Source organism: Rhinatrema bivittatum, chromosome 4 (assembly GCF_901001135.1).
Source record: "Rhinatrema bivittatum chromosome 4, aRhiBiv1.1, whole genome shotgun sequence".
Lineage (NCBI taxonomy): Eukaryota > Metazoa > Chordata > Amphibia > Gymnophiona > Rhinatrematidae > Rhinatrema > Rhinatrema bivittatum.
Genome location: NC_042618.1, coordinates 34,922,436 through 34,941,879, shown reverse-complemented (window position 1 = coordinate 34,941,879; position 19,444 = coordinate 34,922,436). Strand labels below are relative to the sequence as shown.

Below are 19,444 nucleotides of genomic sequence, written 5' to 3'. Positions count from 1 at the left end.
TTTATTGTTAAGTGTATACTGCTTTTTTGTCTGTAACATATCTTTTAAATATTACTAATTGATTCAACTTTTTTGTAGAATCTGCCATACAAGTTTTATTGCCCTGAAGCAAAAGTATTGCGAAATGTATTATTTAAAAACTTTTCTATACCGTCGCTAAGTTATATACCATCGCAACGGTTTACAAATAGGCACATAGACTAAGGTAAGTAAATGTAGAATATCGTACATTCTAACAGGTGCCAATAAAGCTTGGTTACAATTTCATAACTAAAATCATTATTTGAGTAATGTTGGTCAAGTCCAGGTATATTATTGAGTTACTATCTCTTTGAGATATTACTTCTTAAATGTAGGATTGAGTAAATTCATTCTCATCTGCATTACCCTGTATTTTCATTCATTCATGCATCGTTGGCTGCATGGCGGTTCAGCAAAAAAAAAAATCAATCTTGAATTCATGACAACCTTTTGAGATGTCTTTTTGACTAATTTTATAAAAAAAACTTAAAAACACAATATGGACATTTTTTGCAGTAAATAAAATATAGATTGGTAATGGAGGTTTTTGTCCCATGATTGAAATGTCCGAGGCAAGTCAAAACTGATCTTGCAGGATTCTGAGGTCTACTCCTCCTATACTAAAAATGTTTATCAGCAAGAAGTGAATGAGTTACTATTCAGAATATTCTGTTAGTTTTCTTTTTGAATTTGTGTGATTCACATAGCTCCCTATTTGCCTATGTTATGTGGGTAGGAACTCAGGCAAGTCCCCAAGGTCAGAGGCCTTCTTGGACTTCACATGGATTGCACACTGACAGTCCGAACAGGCACATGACAAAGGCAAAAAACAGACAAGGAAAGGACACTGGAATATGGTGCAGGTGCCGCATTATTTACTAAGCGGAAATCCTCCGTCGGCTGCACAGTGCACCAGGCCTGCCATGCAGGTGGACAGAGAGATGCTAGCAAGAAAGAAAAAAATAAATTCAACTTAAACTACCACAAGGGAAGTGAGGAAAAATAAAGAACGCCAAGGCTCTGCCTGAAAAAAAAACAGCTGCCTGCAGCTCCAGAATTGTCACAACATTAGCTATGGGGAGAGGAAAGCGGAATCCGCAACCACATGGCTCTGCGGAAAAAGAAAGACTGAGGTACTCTGCCTGAGAGACAGGGAGGTAGCTGCAGCTGCTGCACATGCCGGCGGCTCTAGAATCTTTGAGATCAAAGTTCTGTGCCAAGCTCCATCATATGATGTCACCCATGTGCTTGTCCTCTGAGAATGGGCTCTCCTGACACAAGCCATAGGTACAGCAGTTGGCAGAAGAGACCACCATCCCCCTCACCCCAGCATAAGAGACCCCTGAAGAAACTATCTCACTGAATCTATCGAGGGAATGGGCACACAAAGACCATGGTCCGGCCTAACATTTTCTTTCCAGTCAACCATCTGCTGTGCCTAATGAACAGGTATTCTCAGGTGCAGCTGCTCCACTGAATATACCGACTATCTTAAAGTTAGCTAGAGAAGCTTAACCGGTTAACTTTAGGATGGCTCTACAATACAACCAGAGTCAGCTGGATAAACTTACTAACTTTACTCTGGCCCAGAACACCCTTTTGTTATTTGTCTAAATTTTAATTGGATAATGACCTATCCAGCTAATGTTTAGCCAGCTATGTGTCCTAAATATTCAAAAGTCGGCATTTGCTGGATAACTCACAAGTTATCCAACTAAATGCCTTTCAGTATGGACCACCGCGTGGGTCCACATCAGTCATGGATGGGGTTTTCTTGAATTTCAGTGAGAATGGGAGGAGGAGTTGAGGGCACAGCTAAAGTGAACCAGAACCCAGACTTTTCAGCCTTAGTGTTTTGCTGTAGTATTGTCAGCTCTTGTTCCTACTGCCCAGCTTGCCCTCCTGCTCTGTGCCTCTTTTCTGGTTCAGGGTCTTGCTGTGTTGCTGTACCACTGTTGCTTTCTGATCTGCTTCTGCTCCCCTGCCCGCTCCGCATATCCTGCCCCCTCTTCTGGTTCAGCATATGGCTGTGTTGTTCCACCGAGATCTGGGCATTGGCGGAATGCAAATGTTTTAAATAAATAAATACTACTGTTACTGCCTGGCCTGCTCCTCCTGTCTTGGAGTGTTATGAACCCAAAAATTTAAAAAAAAAAAAAAAAGTGTTCGCATATTCTCTGCTGGTTCAGCGTTTTGCTCTGCCATTTTTACTGCCTGGCTTGCTCTTGCCCCTCTCATGGTGCCTTGGAGAACTCCTATCACTGTTGGTACCATTTTGTCCCCCTTCATAGTGCCCGGGCAAGTTCATGCCATTTGATTCTGGTGCTTTGCCCTCTCTTGATGCTGTGGAGCGTTAATGCCTCTGTTGTTGGTTCTGTCTGTCCCTCTTTTGCTGTTATATTATGACAATTTTGGTGCCATTTTGTCCCACTCTTTGTCTCTTGGAATGCTTTTCCTTCTGCTGCTGCTGTCTGCCTGCAAGTTTCACCAAATCTGGATAGAAAACTTCAATTTTAGAGCACAAAATAAGATACATAGCTTCCCCCATTGACTTTAATAGAAAATTAAATGACTGAATAAATACATAATTTTTTGAGACCCAAACTGAACAAAATGCCGCTGAGCCAAACAAACTGAATGAACGACCCAAACCAAAATTTTTTCTCTGTACACCTGTGTTAGCTCTTATTCCTGCGTACTCTAAATATCTTTTCTCATGCTACGACAAATATTTTCTTTTTTATTGCATAATATTCCCTTTTGGAATAGCTGCTATTTGCTTGTTGTCCAGTGTTTGCTATTCAGAGGCCAAAAAGGAATTTGGGTGAATCATGTCCTAGATGCAAAGTACCTTAAAGTGTTATCACTGTACCTACCTGTTTCAATGTCTGTTAAATGAAGCATGGAATCAAAGCCTCCACTGAGGATCTTTCTACCACAGGAGGACCACTGTACATCTCGGACAGCACTAGAGTGACACAAATACGTCTTCAAACAGCTGCCCGTATCTACAGCATCCCATACCTTAAAAAAGCAGAGGACAAAGTATAAATACAGACACATCATTTAGCACATTTATCTCTGATACATATTTTTCTATACTTTTATCTAAGGTACCTGAAGAATTAAACAGAGAAGCTGTGCAAGCATGGGCAGTCTGAACCAGACATAAAACTTAAAGCTAAATTTTAAAAGGCGCGTGCGGTTCCAAGGTGGACTTGCTGATTTTATAACATGCGCGCGCCGCTTTAAAATACATTTCCCGTGTGCACATGCATGCTGGATTTTAAAGTCTGCGCACACATATGCGGGTGGGTGGCCTCTCCCGCGTGCAACAGGAGGAATTTTTAAAAAATACGCAGGGCGACGCAAGTAGGGTTTTCCCAGTTCCAGCCCAGTCTGCTCCACTTAAGGAGCAGACTGGGAGGGAACCTCCCTATTCCCCCTAACTACCCTTCTACCTTTTCCCCTCTGCTCCCCGACCCCTAACCCCTACCTAGCTAGCCCAAATCTATTTGTTTTTTATTACTTACTGTTCCTTATGAGCAGAAGTAACTTTGGCGCGCCGTCTGGCAGCCAGCGCGCGCTTCCCCAGGTCAGAGCCTAACAGCCGCTGTCCCAGTCGGCCCCCGTCCCACCCAGACCCCGCCCCTTTTCGATGGCTCGGCACTTCTGCGCGTATCAGGAGATACGCTTGTGGCTGGGCCATTTCTAAAATGCGCTCGGCACATGCATGAGCCGGTCACGTGCATATCCCCTGGATTTTATGCACAGGCTTTTTAAAATTCAGGCCTTAGATTGTAAGCTCTCTAGGGATAGGAAAATACCTACACTACCTGAATGTAATCTGCTTTGAAGTGCCTGGAAGGCAGAATATAAAATCAAATCAATACATTTATTCCCATAGCACTCTCCACTTTCCCATCTTAATTATCCTCTCTCACATTCAGTTCAAAATGCTAGGCTACAACAGGATATCTTCCATCCCTTGTTACCTGTTCTTCGGCTTCATGGCATGTGATATACCACAGAGCCCAGTTATGGAAGGAAGCAGTTCCCTTGAGAGGTTGAAGCTCACCATCCCTATCTTTACAATTCAGTTACATATGTTTTTTTTAAATTTCAGTTTCCTTGATATACATCTTTTGCTCCTATCCTTGGTTCCCTAGCTTATTAATTCCCATCCCATATTCCACTGTGTATGTATATTTATTTATTTGTTTGTTTGTTTTTATATACCAACATTCAACACATGTTCCTGAACATACCCAGATCAGTCCAGAAAAGTGGGTTGTGCATCCCTACCAGCAGGTGGAGTCAGAGAACAATTAGAACTTTGGGCACTGCTACATAACGAGAGTGCCACCTGCAGTCACTCAGTATTTCTCTTGACTCCAGCGGGTGGTACAGATGCACACCTGCAGTCTTTAGTTATATTTTTTATTTAGTTAGTTAGAATTTAATTTTTTGGTTTACGGTCGCTTCCTGAGGTGTTAGGCGCCTTCGTGGGCCATCCCTCAGTAGAAGCCGGGCGTTCCGGGAAATTGGATATTCCTGTCAGGGTTTCGCCCGCCACAGCTCTGTGTCTGATGACCAGGGGCTCCTGGCTACTCACCACCGCCTCTGCTACAGCTGCTCCCTTGTCTCCTGCAACAGCGTTTCTCTGTGTCTTGATAAAGTTTAAAAAAAAAAAAAAAAAAGCTGTTTTCGCTGCAGCTGACTGACAGTCTTCAGTGCTGAGGTAAGGAGAGGTGCAGGAGGGAACCAGGTCTTTTAAGGCCGGCCGGAGAAGCTGTCAGCAGTGTTCCCCTCAGCTCCCGGGGCTCCGGGTCATTTTCTGAGGGCAAGGGTGAGCTTTTTCTCCATGTGCCTCGTTTACTCGCCACTTCTCTTCTGGGGGCCTTGCGATTTCACTATAGACAGGCTCCTTTCCTGTGGCACGGCTGCGCGCCATTATTTTCTCCTCCTCCTCAGCCGGTAGTCTCTTAGCCCGCAGCATGAAAAGTTTTTTCTGGTCATGCCTGACTGAAATTTTCTCTACGTCGCGGCTCCGAGTGTTTCTTTTTTTATTCGTGCCCTTTTCTATTTCACTTCAGACTATCGGCACGCTGCTGTGGATGGGACCGAAAACAGAATTGCAGGCCTGCCAAGCGTGTGGGTCACGCGGCCAGGCGTTAGATGCAGCCTCCTTATGCGCAGCGTGTTCCCCAGGGTTAGAGGGCTCTTCAGGGCTTCTTGCCTCCTTCTTCGGGGAGGGAACGTCTGTCTCATCTTCGGCTTCGCGGAAAGAGGATTCTCCGCCTGTTCTAGCCCCTGTGAGGGAACTGATGATATCACCCCAGCCGACACTCCAGTGGGAGAGGGGGACCCGGAGGGGTTTTCCCCAGAATTTGTCCTCCTTATGCACCAGGCTTTCCTGGCAGGGAAACGCTCGGCAGTTAAGCGGCCCGATCTCCTGGGGACAGGTTCGGACCCGCCTGAGAAAAGAAGTCAGGGTTCGGACCTTCATCAGCGCCTCTCTGATCAGGCTCACCCCACAGGGGATTCTCCCCAGGGTACACGAGATCCGATCCTGGGGTCTGGGGCAACGCCGGCTTCTGGGGTAGTAGGGACAGCAGACCCTGATCCGCAGCTGGATCCGGCTGATGTGGATACTGATGATCCGGATGAGCCCGATAACCCTCCTGTGGAGGGGGATGACCCCAGCATGGTGCGCTTGTTCAAGCGGGATGAGTTAAGACCCCTTATTCCCCAGGTCCTTGAAGTTCTGGGATTTAAGGTTTCTCAAGAAGAGTCTGACCATAGAGGGCGTCAATCCAGTCCTTGACGGCATTAGGGGTCCCACAACATCTTTTCCTCTGCCTAAGAAGGTTTGCAAACTAGTGACTCGGGAGTGGGAGACTCCGAATTCCGGCTTGAAGGTGGGCAGAGCTATGGTGAAACTGTACCCATTATCGTCTGATGTTTTGAATTTACTGAAGATTCCAAAGGTGGACGCTGCGGTCTCAGCAGTCATGAAAAAGACCACTATCCCGGTTGCTGAGGCGGCTGCCCTTAAGGATATGCAGGGCCGCAAGCTGGAGATCCAGTTGAAGCGAGCATTCGAGGTTGCTGCGCTAAAGCCTTAGGGCGGCGGTTTGCACTAGCCTCATGTTGGGTCCAGGAGTCGGCTGCCGGGGCCGGTACGGGGTGACAGTGGGACTCTGCAGTCCGCCCGCCTAGAAGCAGGCATCGCTTATGTGGCAGATGCTTTGTATGATCTGGTGAGGACCTCGGCGAGAGGTATGGTGTCCTTGGTGTCAGCGCGACGTCTCCTCTGGTTGCAAAATTGGGCGGCAGATTTGTCCTCCAAGTCCCAGCTTTGTAATCTACCCTTTAAGGGCAAGCTCCTGATTGGGGAGGATCTGGATCAGCTAGTAAAGCTGCTTGCCGAATCCAAGGGCAATCGGTTGCCGGAAGATAAAAGATCTTCTAAGAAAGTCTTCCCTCCTCGAGCTAGGTTTCGGGACTCCCGCCGCTTCAGAGCGGGTAGATACTCTGCACCTCCTGCTTTGGGGCAGTCCTTTCGAGGGGTTCGCCAGCCCGGAAGAGATTCGGGACATCTTGGTGCAGGAAATAATAAAAACCCCCAATGAAGCCACGAGCACCCATTCCATCATTGAAGCTGTCGGAGGCAGATTATCCAACTTTTACACGGAATGGGCAAGAATTACATCAGATCGCTGGGTCTTAGATGTGTTCAAAGACGGGTATGCACTGGAGTTCTCGCGCCCGGTCCGGGAGATTTTTGTGGAGTCCAAAGTGGCCTCAAGTGTAAAGCGAGAGGCCATCCGGGTGATTCTACGACGACTTCTCGAGCTCAAAGCTATTGTCCCAGTTTCAGAGGCTCAACAGGGTTGAGGTCGGTACTCTGTGTACTTTGTGGTCCCCAAGAAGGAGGGCACATTTCAGCCCATCCTTGATCTGCAGAAGGTGAACCTTGCCTTCGGGTTCCTCACTTTCGTATGGAAACCCTGAGGACAGTGATGGCCGTGGTTCGAAAAGCAAATGTTGCTTACCTGTAACAGGTGTTCACACAGGACAGCAGGATGTTAGTCCTCATATATGGGTGACATCACAGGATGGAGCCCTGTACGGAAAACTTTTCTCTCAAAGTTTCTATAAAGCTTTGACTGACACTGGCACACTGAGTGCACTGAGCATGCTCAGCCTCCAATTATCCCTGTGACCACAGTGTCTCCCTCAGTCTTGTCTTATAGCAAAAAGCGCAACCGAAACTAAATAAAAGTAAAAATTTATACAGACCCAACTCCGCGGGGTAGCAGGTGGGTTTCGTGAGGACTAACATCCTGCTGTCCTGTGAGACCACCTGTTACAGGTAAGCAACATTTACTTTCTCACAGGACAAGCAGGATGGTAGTCCTCACATATGGGTGAGTACCGAGTTGAGGATGCCTGAGAGTGCACCCAAGATGCGTAAAAGGTGCAATGACGGGGGTGGAATTTGGAACGGAGGGCATCCTGAAACCCTTAACGGGTTGGTGGAAGGATGTTGGGTAGTTAAACCAAAAAGAATAGGAGTAGACGGACTGGCCAAACATGGAGCATGCCAGCTAGATGTATCTAAGCTGCGAAGGTATGGAGAGAGCTCCAGGTTGCAGCCTGATAAATAAGTACAAGCAGCACCAGCCGAAGGTAAGCTATGGAGGCTGGGATGGATGGAACAGAGTGTAGTTACACACAGTGTTGTAGTGAAATGCCTGCTTGTTGGTAGGAAAAAGAGATTCAGACCGTCAATTAGGAGGAATAGGTCTGTTTGCCCACTGGAACTCGCAGCTTGGCTCTTGCCACAGAAGGAAAGAGTTAGGTGGAATTCCTATGGAGTGTAGTGTAGTCTAGATAGAATGCAAGTGCACTATTACAGTCCAAGGAGTGGAAAAACCCTCTCTCTTTGGTGAGAGAGAAGTGTTGGGAAAGTGGGCAGAGTATATTCTGAGTAAGGTGAGATGCAACGTCTACCTTAAGAAGGATATGAAGTTGAAAACGTAAAACCACTAGGTCATGGAGGAATGCAGGGTCGGGTGAGTATGTAACAAGGTGTGTAACTCACTGACCCTGTTGGTAGAAGTGATGTCTATGAGGGAAAGAGTTCCCCATGGCAGACTATTAAATGAGAGGACTGGAAAGACTCGAATGGAGAACGTATGAGTCTTGTAAGCATGAATTACATGTTCCATTCCGTGACTAATGAAAACAGAGGCGGCTTGATCAGTGGATAATCCATGGTAAGCTGACTCAGAAGGGGTTGACCGTTAAACGAGTATCCCCACTCCCAAGTGGTACGCCAATTGGAACCGAGGTGTACCCATGTGAAGGATGTCGGGGGAGCAGAATCCGAGGGAGTAAGAAAAAAGAGTGGTGTAAAAAAAGAAAAAGGGTAAAACCCTTTTGTAAGCGTCATGTGGTAAATCATGCCATTTTGAATGGTAGGATTTGGGTGTGGAAGGGTTTTTGTGACGCTACCAGTACCTGAGAACATCAGTGAATCTATGATATGAGACTGACTTGTGAGAAGGCGAACTGGTTACTGGTGTGATAGACCGAGAAGTATGGGAAGCATACTGGTCTCGGCCAAGACATGGGTCTGAGGAACAGTGAACCCCGTCCCGTTTCAGCATTAGAAGAGTGCTGGCTATGAGAGGCAGCGGAAGAGACACATATAATAGGGCCTTGATGGAACAAAGGCGCCTATGGGAACGCATTGGAAACATGTGTAGGGAGGAGAATCCGTGCACCATATGGTTCGATGCGGACGCAGAGGGCAAGTTAGGTTGACCTCGGCGCTAGAAGATTTCTCTCGCTACACATGTAGTCCGAGACCATTCAAGAGAATGGAAACCTATATGAAGAAGGTCTGTTAGTGCGCTCAGTAAGTCTGTCAGATAAGTGGCCCGAGAATGCATGGAGCGAGCAAGGGCCAAGGGTAGAGCTGCGGAGCTTCCTAACAGAGCAGCTAAGAGGTTATGCGTGCTTGTGTGTTGGAAAAGCACATTGTCCCTATGCTGTCTGCACAAAGATTTGTTACAGAGGCAGTATTGGAAGACATAATGGCATAACTCATGGCTACAAGCTCCAGGAAGTTCATGTGAAACTGTGCCTGGAGCGGAATAGACGCATATTGGGTTGAGAAGATGTTAGGTCAAACTTTACAACCCTGAGTAAATGCGAGCATTAGCAGGAGCAGACTAGATTTTGGTTCTAGATCTGCAATATGGATGAGGGACAAAAGCGGTTGAACAGCTTAGACCCACTGATAATAAAATTTCACTGAATCTAACCCATAGCAATTTTGGATCTATGAGGAAAGCGCATAGTGAAAAAACCCCATGGCCCGACAATGAAAGAATTGAGGGGCTGAAGTTATGGAATATGCACGCAGGGACATATAGGAATTTGTTAGAATGTCTGCGCGGTTGCTGGACAGGAAGGTCGTTGTGACTGTGGTGTCCAGAAGTGTTCTATAAGGGATTTATGGCAGTGACAGCAATCGAGGGTAGTAGATTTATAGTGAGTGATGAAGAAGTTAGAGCTCCTTGCTTGGATTGACTGTGCTTCTGCAGCTGTCCATGCAAGGAAAAGCGTGAATGATGTTGTACTCCGTAGAGAAACAGCAGTCACCGATAATGATTTAATGAAATACCCCAGTTGCCGGAGCTGGTGTAACCGGCAGAGCTTGGGATTATAATATTGTTGACTCATCATGAAGCACATAGAAAGATTAGAGACAATCTACTTACTGCGATATGGAAGCATGGTGACAAGAGATACCATTTTACCTGTGCCTTCTGAAGAAAGTTGGTATTTCTGAGGTCCAGGATGGGCGGAGAGTAACTACTTTCTGTTGAAAGAAAGAATAGTGAAATTAAAACTCCCCAACCCCCCTCCCTCTGCGCTTTGTAGCGTCCGGGGGAGTGTACCGTGAATCTTGGTACAGAGTGGGGTGGCCCCTCTGACATCCGGCAATTTGAGAAACCCGGAGGTGTCCAACTGGCGGGGCTGATGTAACCTGGATATCATGTAACCTCCCAAGAGAGCATGAGTGGTAAAGTCTTACTGTCACCAGGTTTCGAGGTGGACTTGCCCTTGAGGCAGTATTTGCTGGATCTCGTGTTTAGCAGATCAGCGAATCCATCTGGAACTTCGGTCCTGAATTAAGAACCAGAAGCCAGAGTATTATTCAGTACAGGGTCCCATTGCTGACAACGGGAGGATGTCCTGATGCAATCCCAAGTAAATGGTAGAGAGGTTCTCTTGGTATGGTGTCTGACATAGCTGGCAATAGCAATATGTGACACTAATTCGGTTTTTGGAAGACAGGTGACCTAGAACCTTTTGAACCATGTGGCCCGAATTAGAGAACAGATCTCAATGGGAATGCCGCTGCAGCGGGATTAGACTACTTACCATCTGACGTGGATCGCTGAAGGACGAGCCGGTGAAGATTGATGGCTCCGTGGATTTCAGGAGTCATTGAGGGGTAGCCTGTCGGATGTAACGGCTGTCTCAACTCTGAAACCTGGTATGGTAGCGCAGGTATAGAGGAGACAGGCTGAGCGTGGCTGGCGCTACCATAGTAATTTGTGGAGGGCTACAATCCCGCACCGATATCGGTGGGGCATGCCTCGGGTACAGGGAAGCCATTATGACTTGTGAACCTGGCCCTCGTTGCAGCGGCTCGCTGTGTCGTGACGCCAGTCCAGAATTCTTCGGAACTCGTTCCTGTGTTTCTGGAGCACCAAGGACTGCCAGCACTGTGCGGAACAGTAGCGATGGCAGTGGTGATGTTGCTCGGCCCGGGCATTCTCCAGCACTAAGAAGGATAGCACTGATGTGCTGGATGGTGTCGGTGGCGGATGGTCACCGTGCTGGTGGCAATGAGTGCCACGGTGCTCAGCCCGGTCTTTCCCCAGTGCCGAGGTGGACGCCCTCGCTGTCTTGGATGGCGAATGTTGGCAAACTGTCAGCATGCCTGCACTGCTCCTGGCACTATGTAGTATCGTAGGCTAATAGGGGCTTTAATAAGAACCCAAAGCATGGAGCACTGTGTTTAGGTGAGGGCATTACGTGGAGGTGCTATGTCGGTATTGACAGTGTCGATGGCGGCCGAAGCGGCCTCAAGGGCATCGTCAAACTAGATATATGAAAAACGTTGATGACCCGGGCAGAGCAAGGATAACAGTGACAAAAGCACTGATGGCATTGGCGTAGGTATCTATGGAAACGATGTGGCATCAAGAATCTAAAAACATCATTGGCATCGGAAAAAATGATGTCGGCATCGACGGAGTCAATGACCACATCGATAGGAATGTCGAAGACATCGATGGAAACGACATGGGCGTCGACAGCATCAATGTATGGAGACGGGCACCGACGGCATCGATGGGATTGACTTGGGCACCAATGTCGATGGCATCGATGGCACCAACATGGGCATCGATGCCCATGCTGGTGCCAACTAGGGCACCAATGGCGTTGTTGGCACCAGCATGGGCATCGATGGCACTGGCATCGATGCCACCAATGGAATCGGTACTGGCATCGATGCCACCAATGGAATCGGCATTGGCATCGATGGAATCGGCACTGGCATCGATGCCATCGATGGAATCGAGCTGGGCATCAATGGCATCGAACCGGGCATTGATGTCACCGATGGAATCGATGATGGCATCGATGGAAATGACCCTGGCATCGATGGAAGTGCCCCGGGCGACGATGGCACCAACGGCATCCATCCGAGCAATGATGGCATCGATGAAACCCAGGGAAAAATCAGTGCCATGGATGCAGGGAACGATGGCATCAATGTACCGCGGGGGAGGGGTACCGATGGCATCGAAGAATGCAGGATGGTCTGGAAGGGGGTACAGATGGTAGCGATGGGGGCATTGACTGCACGAGGGTACCAAGGAAATCGAAGGACCTGGAATCGACAGAGGCCCTGGTGCCAACAGAAACCGTGGAAGTCCCTGTCCCACTACTGCTAATAACCAGGCAGAGTGTCACAGAGGGACACTCGCAGGCTATGTGTGGCTAACTGTGAAAACATAGGGAGAGGGAAGGCCGCAGTTGGTTGGCAGGCCAGGGAGCTGACAGGAACCAACCGAAAAACAGGGCATAGTACTCACCGAGCATCGAATAAATGTATGCGGAGGCCCGTGCAGGGAAAAAGGGTTTGTGAAGTAAAAGTTTAAGTGTTTCCGTAAGGAAAAAGTGTTAGAATTTCTCACAGAGCTCCTAACCATTATGCTTACTGCAGAGCGGAAAAAAGAAGACTGAGGAAGACACCTGTGGTCACAGGGATAATTGCAGGCTGAGCATGCTCAGTGCACACAGTGTGCCAGTGTCAGTCAAAGCTTTATAGAAACTTTGACAGAAACGTTTTCCATACAGGGCTCCATCCTGTGATGTCACCCATATATGAGGACTACCATCCTGCTTGTCCTGTGAGAAAGGGGAGTTTCTCTCTTCTCTGGACCTCACAGAGGCGTATTTACACATTCCGATCTGGCTGAATCACCAGAGGTTTCTGCAGTTCAAGGTCTTGGGACAACACTTCCAATTTCGAGCCCTCCAATTTGGTCTCACAACAGCTTCTCGCACATTCACCAAGGTGATGATGGTGGTGGCAGCCTTCCTTCATCAGGAGGGAATCTTGGTCCTCCCGTACCTGGACGACTGGTTGATTCGCGCGAAGTCTCTGGTGGACTGCGAGAGATCAGTGCACATGGTGATGTTCACATTGCGATCCCTAGGTTGGCTAATCAATGTGCAGAAGAGTCACTTGGAACCACTCAGAAGTTGATTTATCTCGGAGCACAATTCAATACCTTGCTGGGCAAAGTGTTTCTAGTGGCGGACCGAATAGGGAAGTTGCAGGAACAAATACATTCCCTTCTTCAAAGGAACAATCCCACAGTGTGGCATCATCTTCAGGTCCTGGGCTCCATAGCTTCAACCTTGGACTTGGTTCCTTGGGCGTTCGCTCACTTAAGACCTTTACAGCATGTGCTTTTGTCTCACTGGAGCCCGGTGTCGGAGCAATTCCATATACCAATGCCTCTACTTCCAGAATCCAGAGCCAGTCTGTCATGGTGGCTGTCACTGGACAATATGGAATGGGGGGTGGATTTGGACACTCAGAATTGGCTGATAATCTCTACCGATGCCAGCCTCTCAGGTTGGGGGGCGGTATGTGCAGACATGTCCGCCCAAGGGTTCTGGTCGGCATTGGAAAGATCCTGGTCCATAAACCGGCTCAAGACCAGGGCTGTACATCTGGCCCTGCGGGAGTTTCTTCCCTGGATCCATTGTGTGAGTCTTCTCGGACAATGTGACAACGGTGGCATACATCAACCGGCAAGGCAGGACTTGAAATCACGTCGTAGCACTGGAGGCACGTCTTCTGTTCACCTGGACGGAGCACCATCTCGAGGGCATTGCCGCATCCCATGTCGCGGGAGTAGAGAATATGCAAGCTGATTATCTCAGCCGTCAGCAACTAGACCCAGGGGAATGGGAACTATCTCTCGAGGTGTGGAATCTCATTTGCGCCAGAAGGGGAACTCCTCAGCTGGATCTGATGGCAATGCAGGCGAACGCAAAAACAGTTTGTTTTTTCAGCCGTCGCCAAGAACAGGGCTCGGTGGGCATAGACGCTCTCATGTGTCCTTGGCCCACGGGGATTCTGCTGTATGCCTTCCCGCCCTGGCCCTCATAGGTCAGCTTCTCCCTCCGTACAGCGGCACCCGGGAAGAGTGATTCTGGTGGTGCTGGAGTGGCCACGACATCTGTGGTTCGCGGATCTGGTACACTTGGCTCTAGAGGGTCCACTTCAGCTGGCTCATCTAACACATCTGCTCCATCAGGGGCCCATATTTTCGGATCGGGAGGATCGCTTCTCTCTCACAGCTTGGCTTTTGAGAGGCGGCGTTTACGCTTGAGGGGTTATTCAGAACAAGTCATTTCGACCCTCCTACAGACAAGATGTCCACCCACCTCTATGGCCTACGTGAGAGTTTGGAAGCTTTTTGAGACGTGGTGTCATCAGCATTCCTGCGACCCTTTAGCAGTGCATGTTCCTTGGGTGCTTGACTTTCTGCAACAGGGCCTCGCTAAGGGGTTGGCATTCAATTCTCTTCGTGTACAAGTTGCAGCTCTAGGTGCCTTGCAGGAAAACTTTGACGGCTGTTCGCTGGCAGTGCATCCAGATATTGCTCTGTTTCTTAAGGGGGGGGTCGAACATTTGTGCCCTCCCATCCGTTCGGTGTGTCCGAATTGGAGTTTGAATTTAGTCCTGTGAGTTCTATGTGGCGCTCCTTTTGAGCCTCTTCATGGAGTTTCCCTGAAAGATCTGACTTTGAAAACAGTGTTTTTGGTGGCCATTTGCTCGGCCCGTCGGATCTCAGAGTTGCAGGCGCTGTCTTGGGATCCTTTTCTTCGTATTTACGACCTTAGGGTATCATTACGTACAGTTCCATCCTTTGTCTCTAAGGTGGTTTCAGCCTTTCACGTCAATCAAACTGTGGAGCTTCCAGGGTTCCCTAACTGGTCCCAGGAGTGTTCTCAGAACAGAGACCTTCATCTTTTGGATGTGTGGTGCGCCTTATTGCTTTATCTGGAGGTTACCAATGACTTCAGACGTTCCGATCATTTGTTCGTTCTCTTTGGTGGCCCAAAGAAGGGGTCAAAGTGTCAAAGGCGACCATATCTTGGTGGATTAAGGAAGCCATTTGCGCAGCATACATAGCCCAAGGGTGTCAGGTGCCTAGGGCTCAGGCTACCTCCTGGGCAGAGTATCAGTTACTGTCGCCTCAGGAGATCTGTAGGGCGACGGTGTGGTCGTCTATTCACACTTTTACAAAACATTACCGATTGGACGTTCAGGCTTCTGATGAACCTTCCTTTGGGGAGAGTGTGCTTCATGTGGGTCTTTCGGGTTCCCGCCCAGTGTAGGGTGGCTTGGGTACATCCCACTTTTCTGGACTGATCTGGATATGTTCAGAAAATGAAAATTGGTTCTTACCTGCTAATTTTCATTCCTGTAATACCACAGATCAGTCCAGAGGCCCACCCCTTTCTTCAGATACCGAAAGACTGTCTTGGTCAGAACCTGCTTAAGTTTTTTATTGTTGAAGCTCCTTTTTTGCAGACATGATTCATGGAGAGGTTTTTAGCAGTTGTTCGGTCTGGTTTTTTGACAGCGACAAAGTGGTAGTCCGAAATTTGGTTGGGTGCTACCCTTCGTTATTTAGTTCTGTTAGCATGGGCTTGGGTACAGGTCAATACTGAGTGACTGCAGGTGGCACTCTCGTTATGTAGCAGTGCCCAAAGTTCTAATTGTTCTCTGACTCCACCTGCTGGTAGGGATACACAACCCACTTTTCTGGACTGATCTGTGGTATTACAGGAATGAAAATTAGCAGGTAAGAACCAATTTTCATTTATCACATCGGTTTACATGGAAATTATGATGTTGATTGCATGTAACAGGGTGAGTTAACTGGGGTAACATAGCAAGGGGAGAGTAATTTAACATATAATGATTAGTTATATTTATATTTATATATATTAGTATATAAATATATATATATTTATATATATTATAAATATATATATATTTATATATATTAGTTAGATTTATATATAGATATACATATATTAGTTATATTTGTTTATTTATTTATTTATTTATTTATGGTTTTTATATACCGGAGTTCCTGTATACAATACATATCACTCCGGTTCACAGTTAACAGTAATAACTACTGCCGGGTGGCAGTTTACATGGAACAAATCTTGGAACAAAAAACAGAAAATTTGGTCTGAGTAAATAAGAAAAGCAAACTAACTAGGTTCAACTATAAACATATAAATAAGGCAATTTATAATCTTGGATAAATAAGGCATAAGGATAAATACATTAGAACAAAAGGACAGGGTATGTTTTTTCTTCTAGATCTTAGCTCTCTGGGAATGCTTGCAGGAAGAGCCAAGTCTTTAGTTTCGCCTTAAAAGTAGTATGGCACGGCTCAAGGCGGAGGTCTGGTGGTAGGGAATTCCAGAGGGATGGGCCCGCCGTTGATAGAGCGCGTTTTCTCAGGGAGGATTTTGCGGGCTGGGTAATCAATCTGTTTTGGTATGCTCTTCTAGTTGGTATGTATATATACATATACATATATACATATGTATATGTATATATGAAATATACATCACAAAATCAATCAGTAAGCTCCTAGAAGACTCCAATGAATGGTTACAATTATTAAAAACAAAGATCTGATCTTCCAATAAGAATGTACATACATCAAACAGTGTCCAAAAGATGATGTGTGATCAAACTGTAATAACTGTTTATAGTCTCAGATCATACCAAACCACGAGAGAATTACCAGATCCCCCAATTATTTCAATGACACATCAATAATGGGAATCAAAACAACTAAACCATATAGCCCTATACCAATTAATTCATCAATCAGTGTACAATATATTTTTAAATTCTTATACACACAATGCAAATATTTCACAAAATATCATTATTTATTGCATTTCATCCCTTTGTAAACAACACAATATTTATTACAAAAACATCTTCAAAAGTATACAGTACATACCACTTTCAACATGAGTGGACACAGTAATATGATAAACCCATTACACATCTCACAAACATGTCATAGCCCATCACTCCTATAATAGCACATACATCCCACAACCATACTTCATTCATTCCTCATAAAAAACTTTAGCCCCATAAAATCTACAAATACATATCAATGCTCGCACTGTCTATTAAACCTTCAATATAATAAACTCTTCTCTTCTAACTAGATATTTCCAATTCTTCATCAGATATCATTCACCCCCTGTTCTTCATTCAAAACAAGGTGCCTTGTTTCACCCGACCAGGGCTTCCCTCAGGGGAAATCTGTAACCAACTCTTAAATACTACGAAAATTGACCCCACTCACAAGCGAGCTCTTAATCTGAAGATACCCAATACATGTCCGAGATCTCCCCCTAATAAACTTCCCAATGTCCACTCACATGAAGCGGCACCAGCCACCCCAAGAGCCTCACACAAGCCCGGCCATCGCTCCAGCTACCGTGACGCTACTGAACAATTCATGCAACTTTAAAGCGCTAAATCAGGGTTTCCACAAACGGCGAACACCGGACAAAATCTGCCTCTCCACAGTCTCACTCCACGAATCACAATTTTCTCACCGACCACCAATTTCTCCAAAACCGGTATACCCCGGGGCTGATCCACCAAATGACCAAGTCTCAGATCACCAGAAATATGGCTCAAAAGCTGTTTATTCACAAACAGAGAAAATTCAACAGAAGTACAGTCCCTGCATCGGGAGTTACAAGGCAGGAGTAACCTTAATCGTGTTGAAGAGATACAGTTTCTTAATCATTCAATACACAAAGACATGTAAATATGTTCTTCTGCTGAATTTTCTGCTGCTTTAAAGCTTTGTGAATAAACAGTTTGATCACTCATCTTCTTTTGGACACGTGTGATTGGTTCACGCCACTTCCTCTTTCTTCATACATTAAACAATACATAATATAATAATTTGGAAAAAAAAAAGGTCTATTCACAAATAATGGCCAAAGTACTAAAGTGCATTAATATCAGCCATTAATGCATATTAACTTGAATTAATGGCCCATTTTAATAACATGCAGTTGTATTTTGTGAAATTTACTACTGTTAAAGTTTGCCTGGATATTATAGTAAAAACTTAATTATACCTCCTCAACATTTAGTTCAGTTTTTTGCATTAATAAGACTGTGTTTACTTTTGCACATTTTAACAAGCATTATTTTTCTATGCGCTAATAGGTAAAGAGCTGTTTTGCATCTCATCACCTCATTAGCACAGGTCAGGGGTGGCCAACTCCGGTCCTTAAGAGCCACAAGCAGCCTGGTTTTCAGGATATTTATAATGAATATCCATGAAATATATTTGCAAAGAACAGAGGCAGTGCATGCAATTCTATATCGTGCATATTCATTGTGGATATCCTGAAATCCTGGCCTGTTTGTGGCATTTGAGGATCGGAGCTGGCCACCCTGGCATAGGTTCTTCTCTAAAACTCTTGCAAGGTCATTAATACATGCCAAAAGTGCCATGTGTAAACTAGAATGTGTGCACTAACAGCATCTTTAAAGTACGTCAGCGCTTGCAAACGTATTGTTAGCATACTTTAGCCCTGGCCTCATGTTGTGAGACTATTGCAGAACAGCTAGCCCCATATCCCATACTATTGCAGAACATACTGGCCCCATACCCTTCCTAAAACACATAAAGATCTCACGCTAGAAGTTCTTTGCAGCTCTCTGGGGGTATGGGCAGAGTAAGTATGTGCAGCATAATTATCAGAGCCAGCTTTCAGCCACCTCTGGGAAACTGCTTGCTTTGACGTCCTTATTTCGGCAGCTCCCACAACCTAATGAAAACACATGACTGATCCTTAGGAAAATGTATTCGATTGCTTCTGCTTTCAGACCAGCAGGGATTTACTGCCTCTGGCTCGGGTTTTCATACAGATATATTTCATTTTGTCTAGAAAGTAAAATGTAAATACATTTTCTTTTTTTTAACCATTTGCATCCATAAAAGTGAATATTAAGACCTGCCCGCAGGAGCACCTGTACGAGTGTTTGCCGGCTTGCACACGTGGCCGCAGCAATTTTATAACACAGGTGCGTATACGCGCGCATGTTATAAAATCGGCTATACACGCGTATATATGCGCACGATTTTACATTGACATGCACATCTGCATGCAAATGCCGCCTCAATCGCGTAAGTAGGGTGGAATTTTAGTAGATCCGCGTGCTGACACAATTACCTGTTTCTCCAATTTGTTCCCAGTTCGCCCCAGTAAAGGAGAGGATCTCCTAAACCCCCTAGCTAACTTGCCTCCCTTTTAACCTATTAGCCCAGACCTTTAAAACCCCGCTGACTAGCCTAGTTTTTTTTGTTTCATGACTTACACGCCATCCTTAGCAGAAGTAAAGTTACGCGGATAGGGACCCCGGCATGCGCTGGTATGTGTAAATACTTACACTCTGGCTTCATTCATATTTTCTGTAATGCCCATGCCCTGTCCCTTTTATGAAAAAAAAAATATACGCACATAATCTTAAAATCCGCACGACAAGCATACACGTATCTCCTGGCTTTGGCGCAAGTAGTGCTTTTAAATTTCACCCGTTAATAGTTTCTGATCATTTATACAAGGATAAACTTTCTAAAGCAAGTTTATTTCTTGCATATTTTTCTGATATCAAAAACTTAATTTTCAGCAGACATAAACCAGAAAAGCAGCCATGCAGAAT

At 46.0% G+C, this 19,444-nt stretch overlaps 1 protein-coding gene across 3 annotated transcripts in view; it reads right to left on the bottom strand.

The window, feature by feature from the left end:
• WDR25 (WD repeat domain 25) overlaps nucleotides 1–19,444 on the bottom strand; it is a 246,943-nt gene that overhangs the window by 88,748 nt on the left and 138,751 nt on the right. For all 3 annotated transcript variants that reach the window (XM_029597941.1, XM_029597943.1, XM_029597942.1), the window contains exon 3: nucleotides 2,898–3,045. In XM_029597941.1, the coding sequence (XP_029453801.1) occupies nucleotides 2,898–3,045 (148 nt within the window). The remainder of the gene's footprint in view (nucleotides 1–2,897; nucleotides 3,046–19,444) is intronic.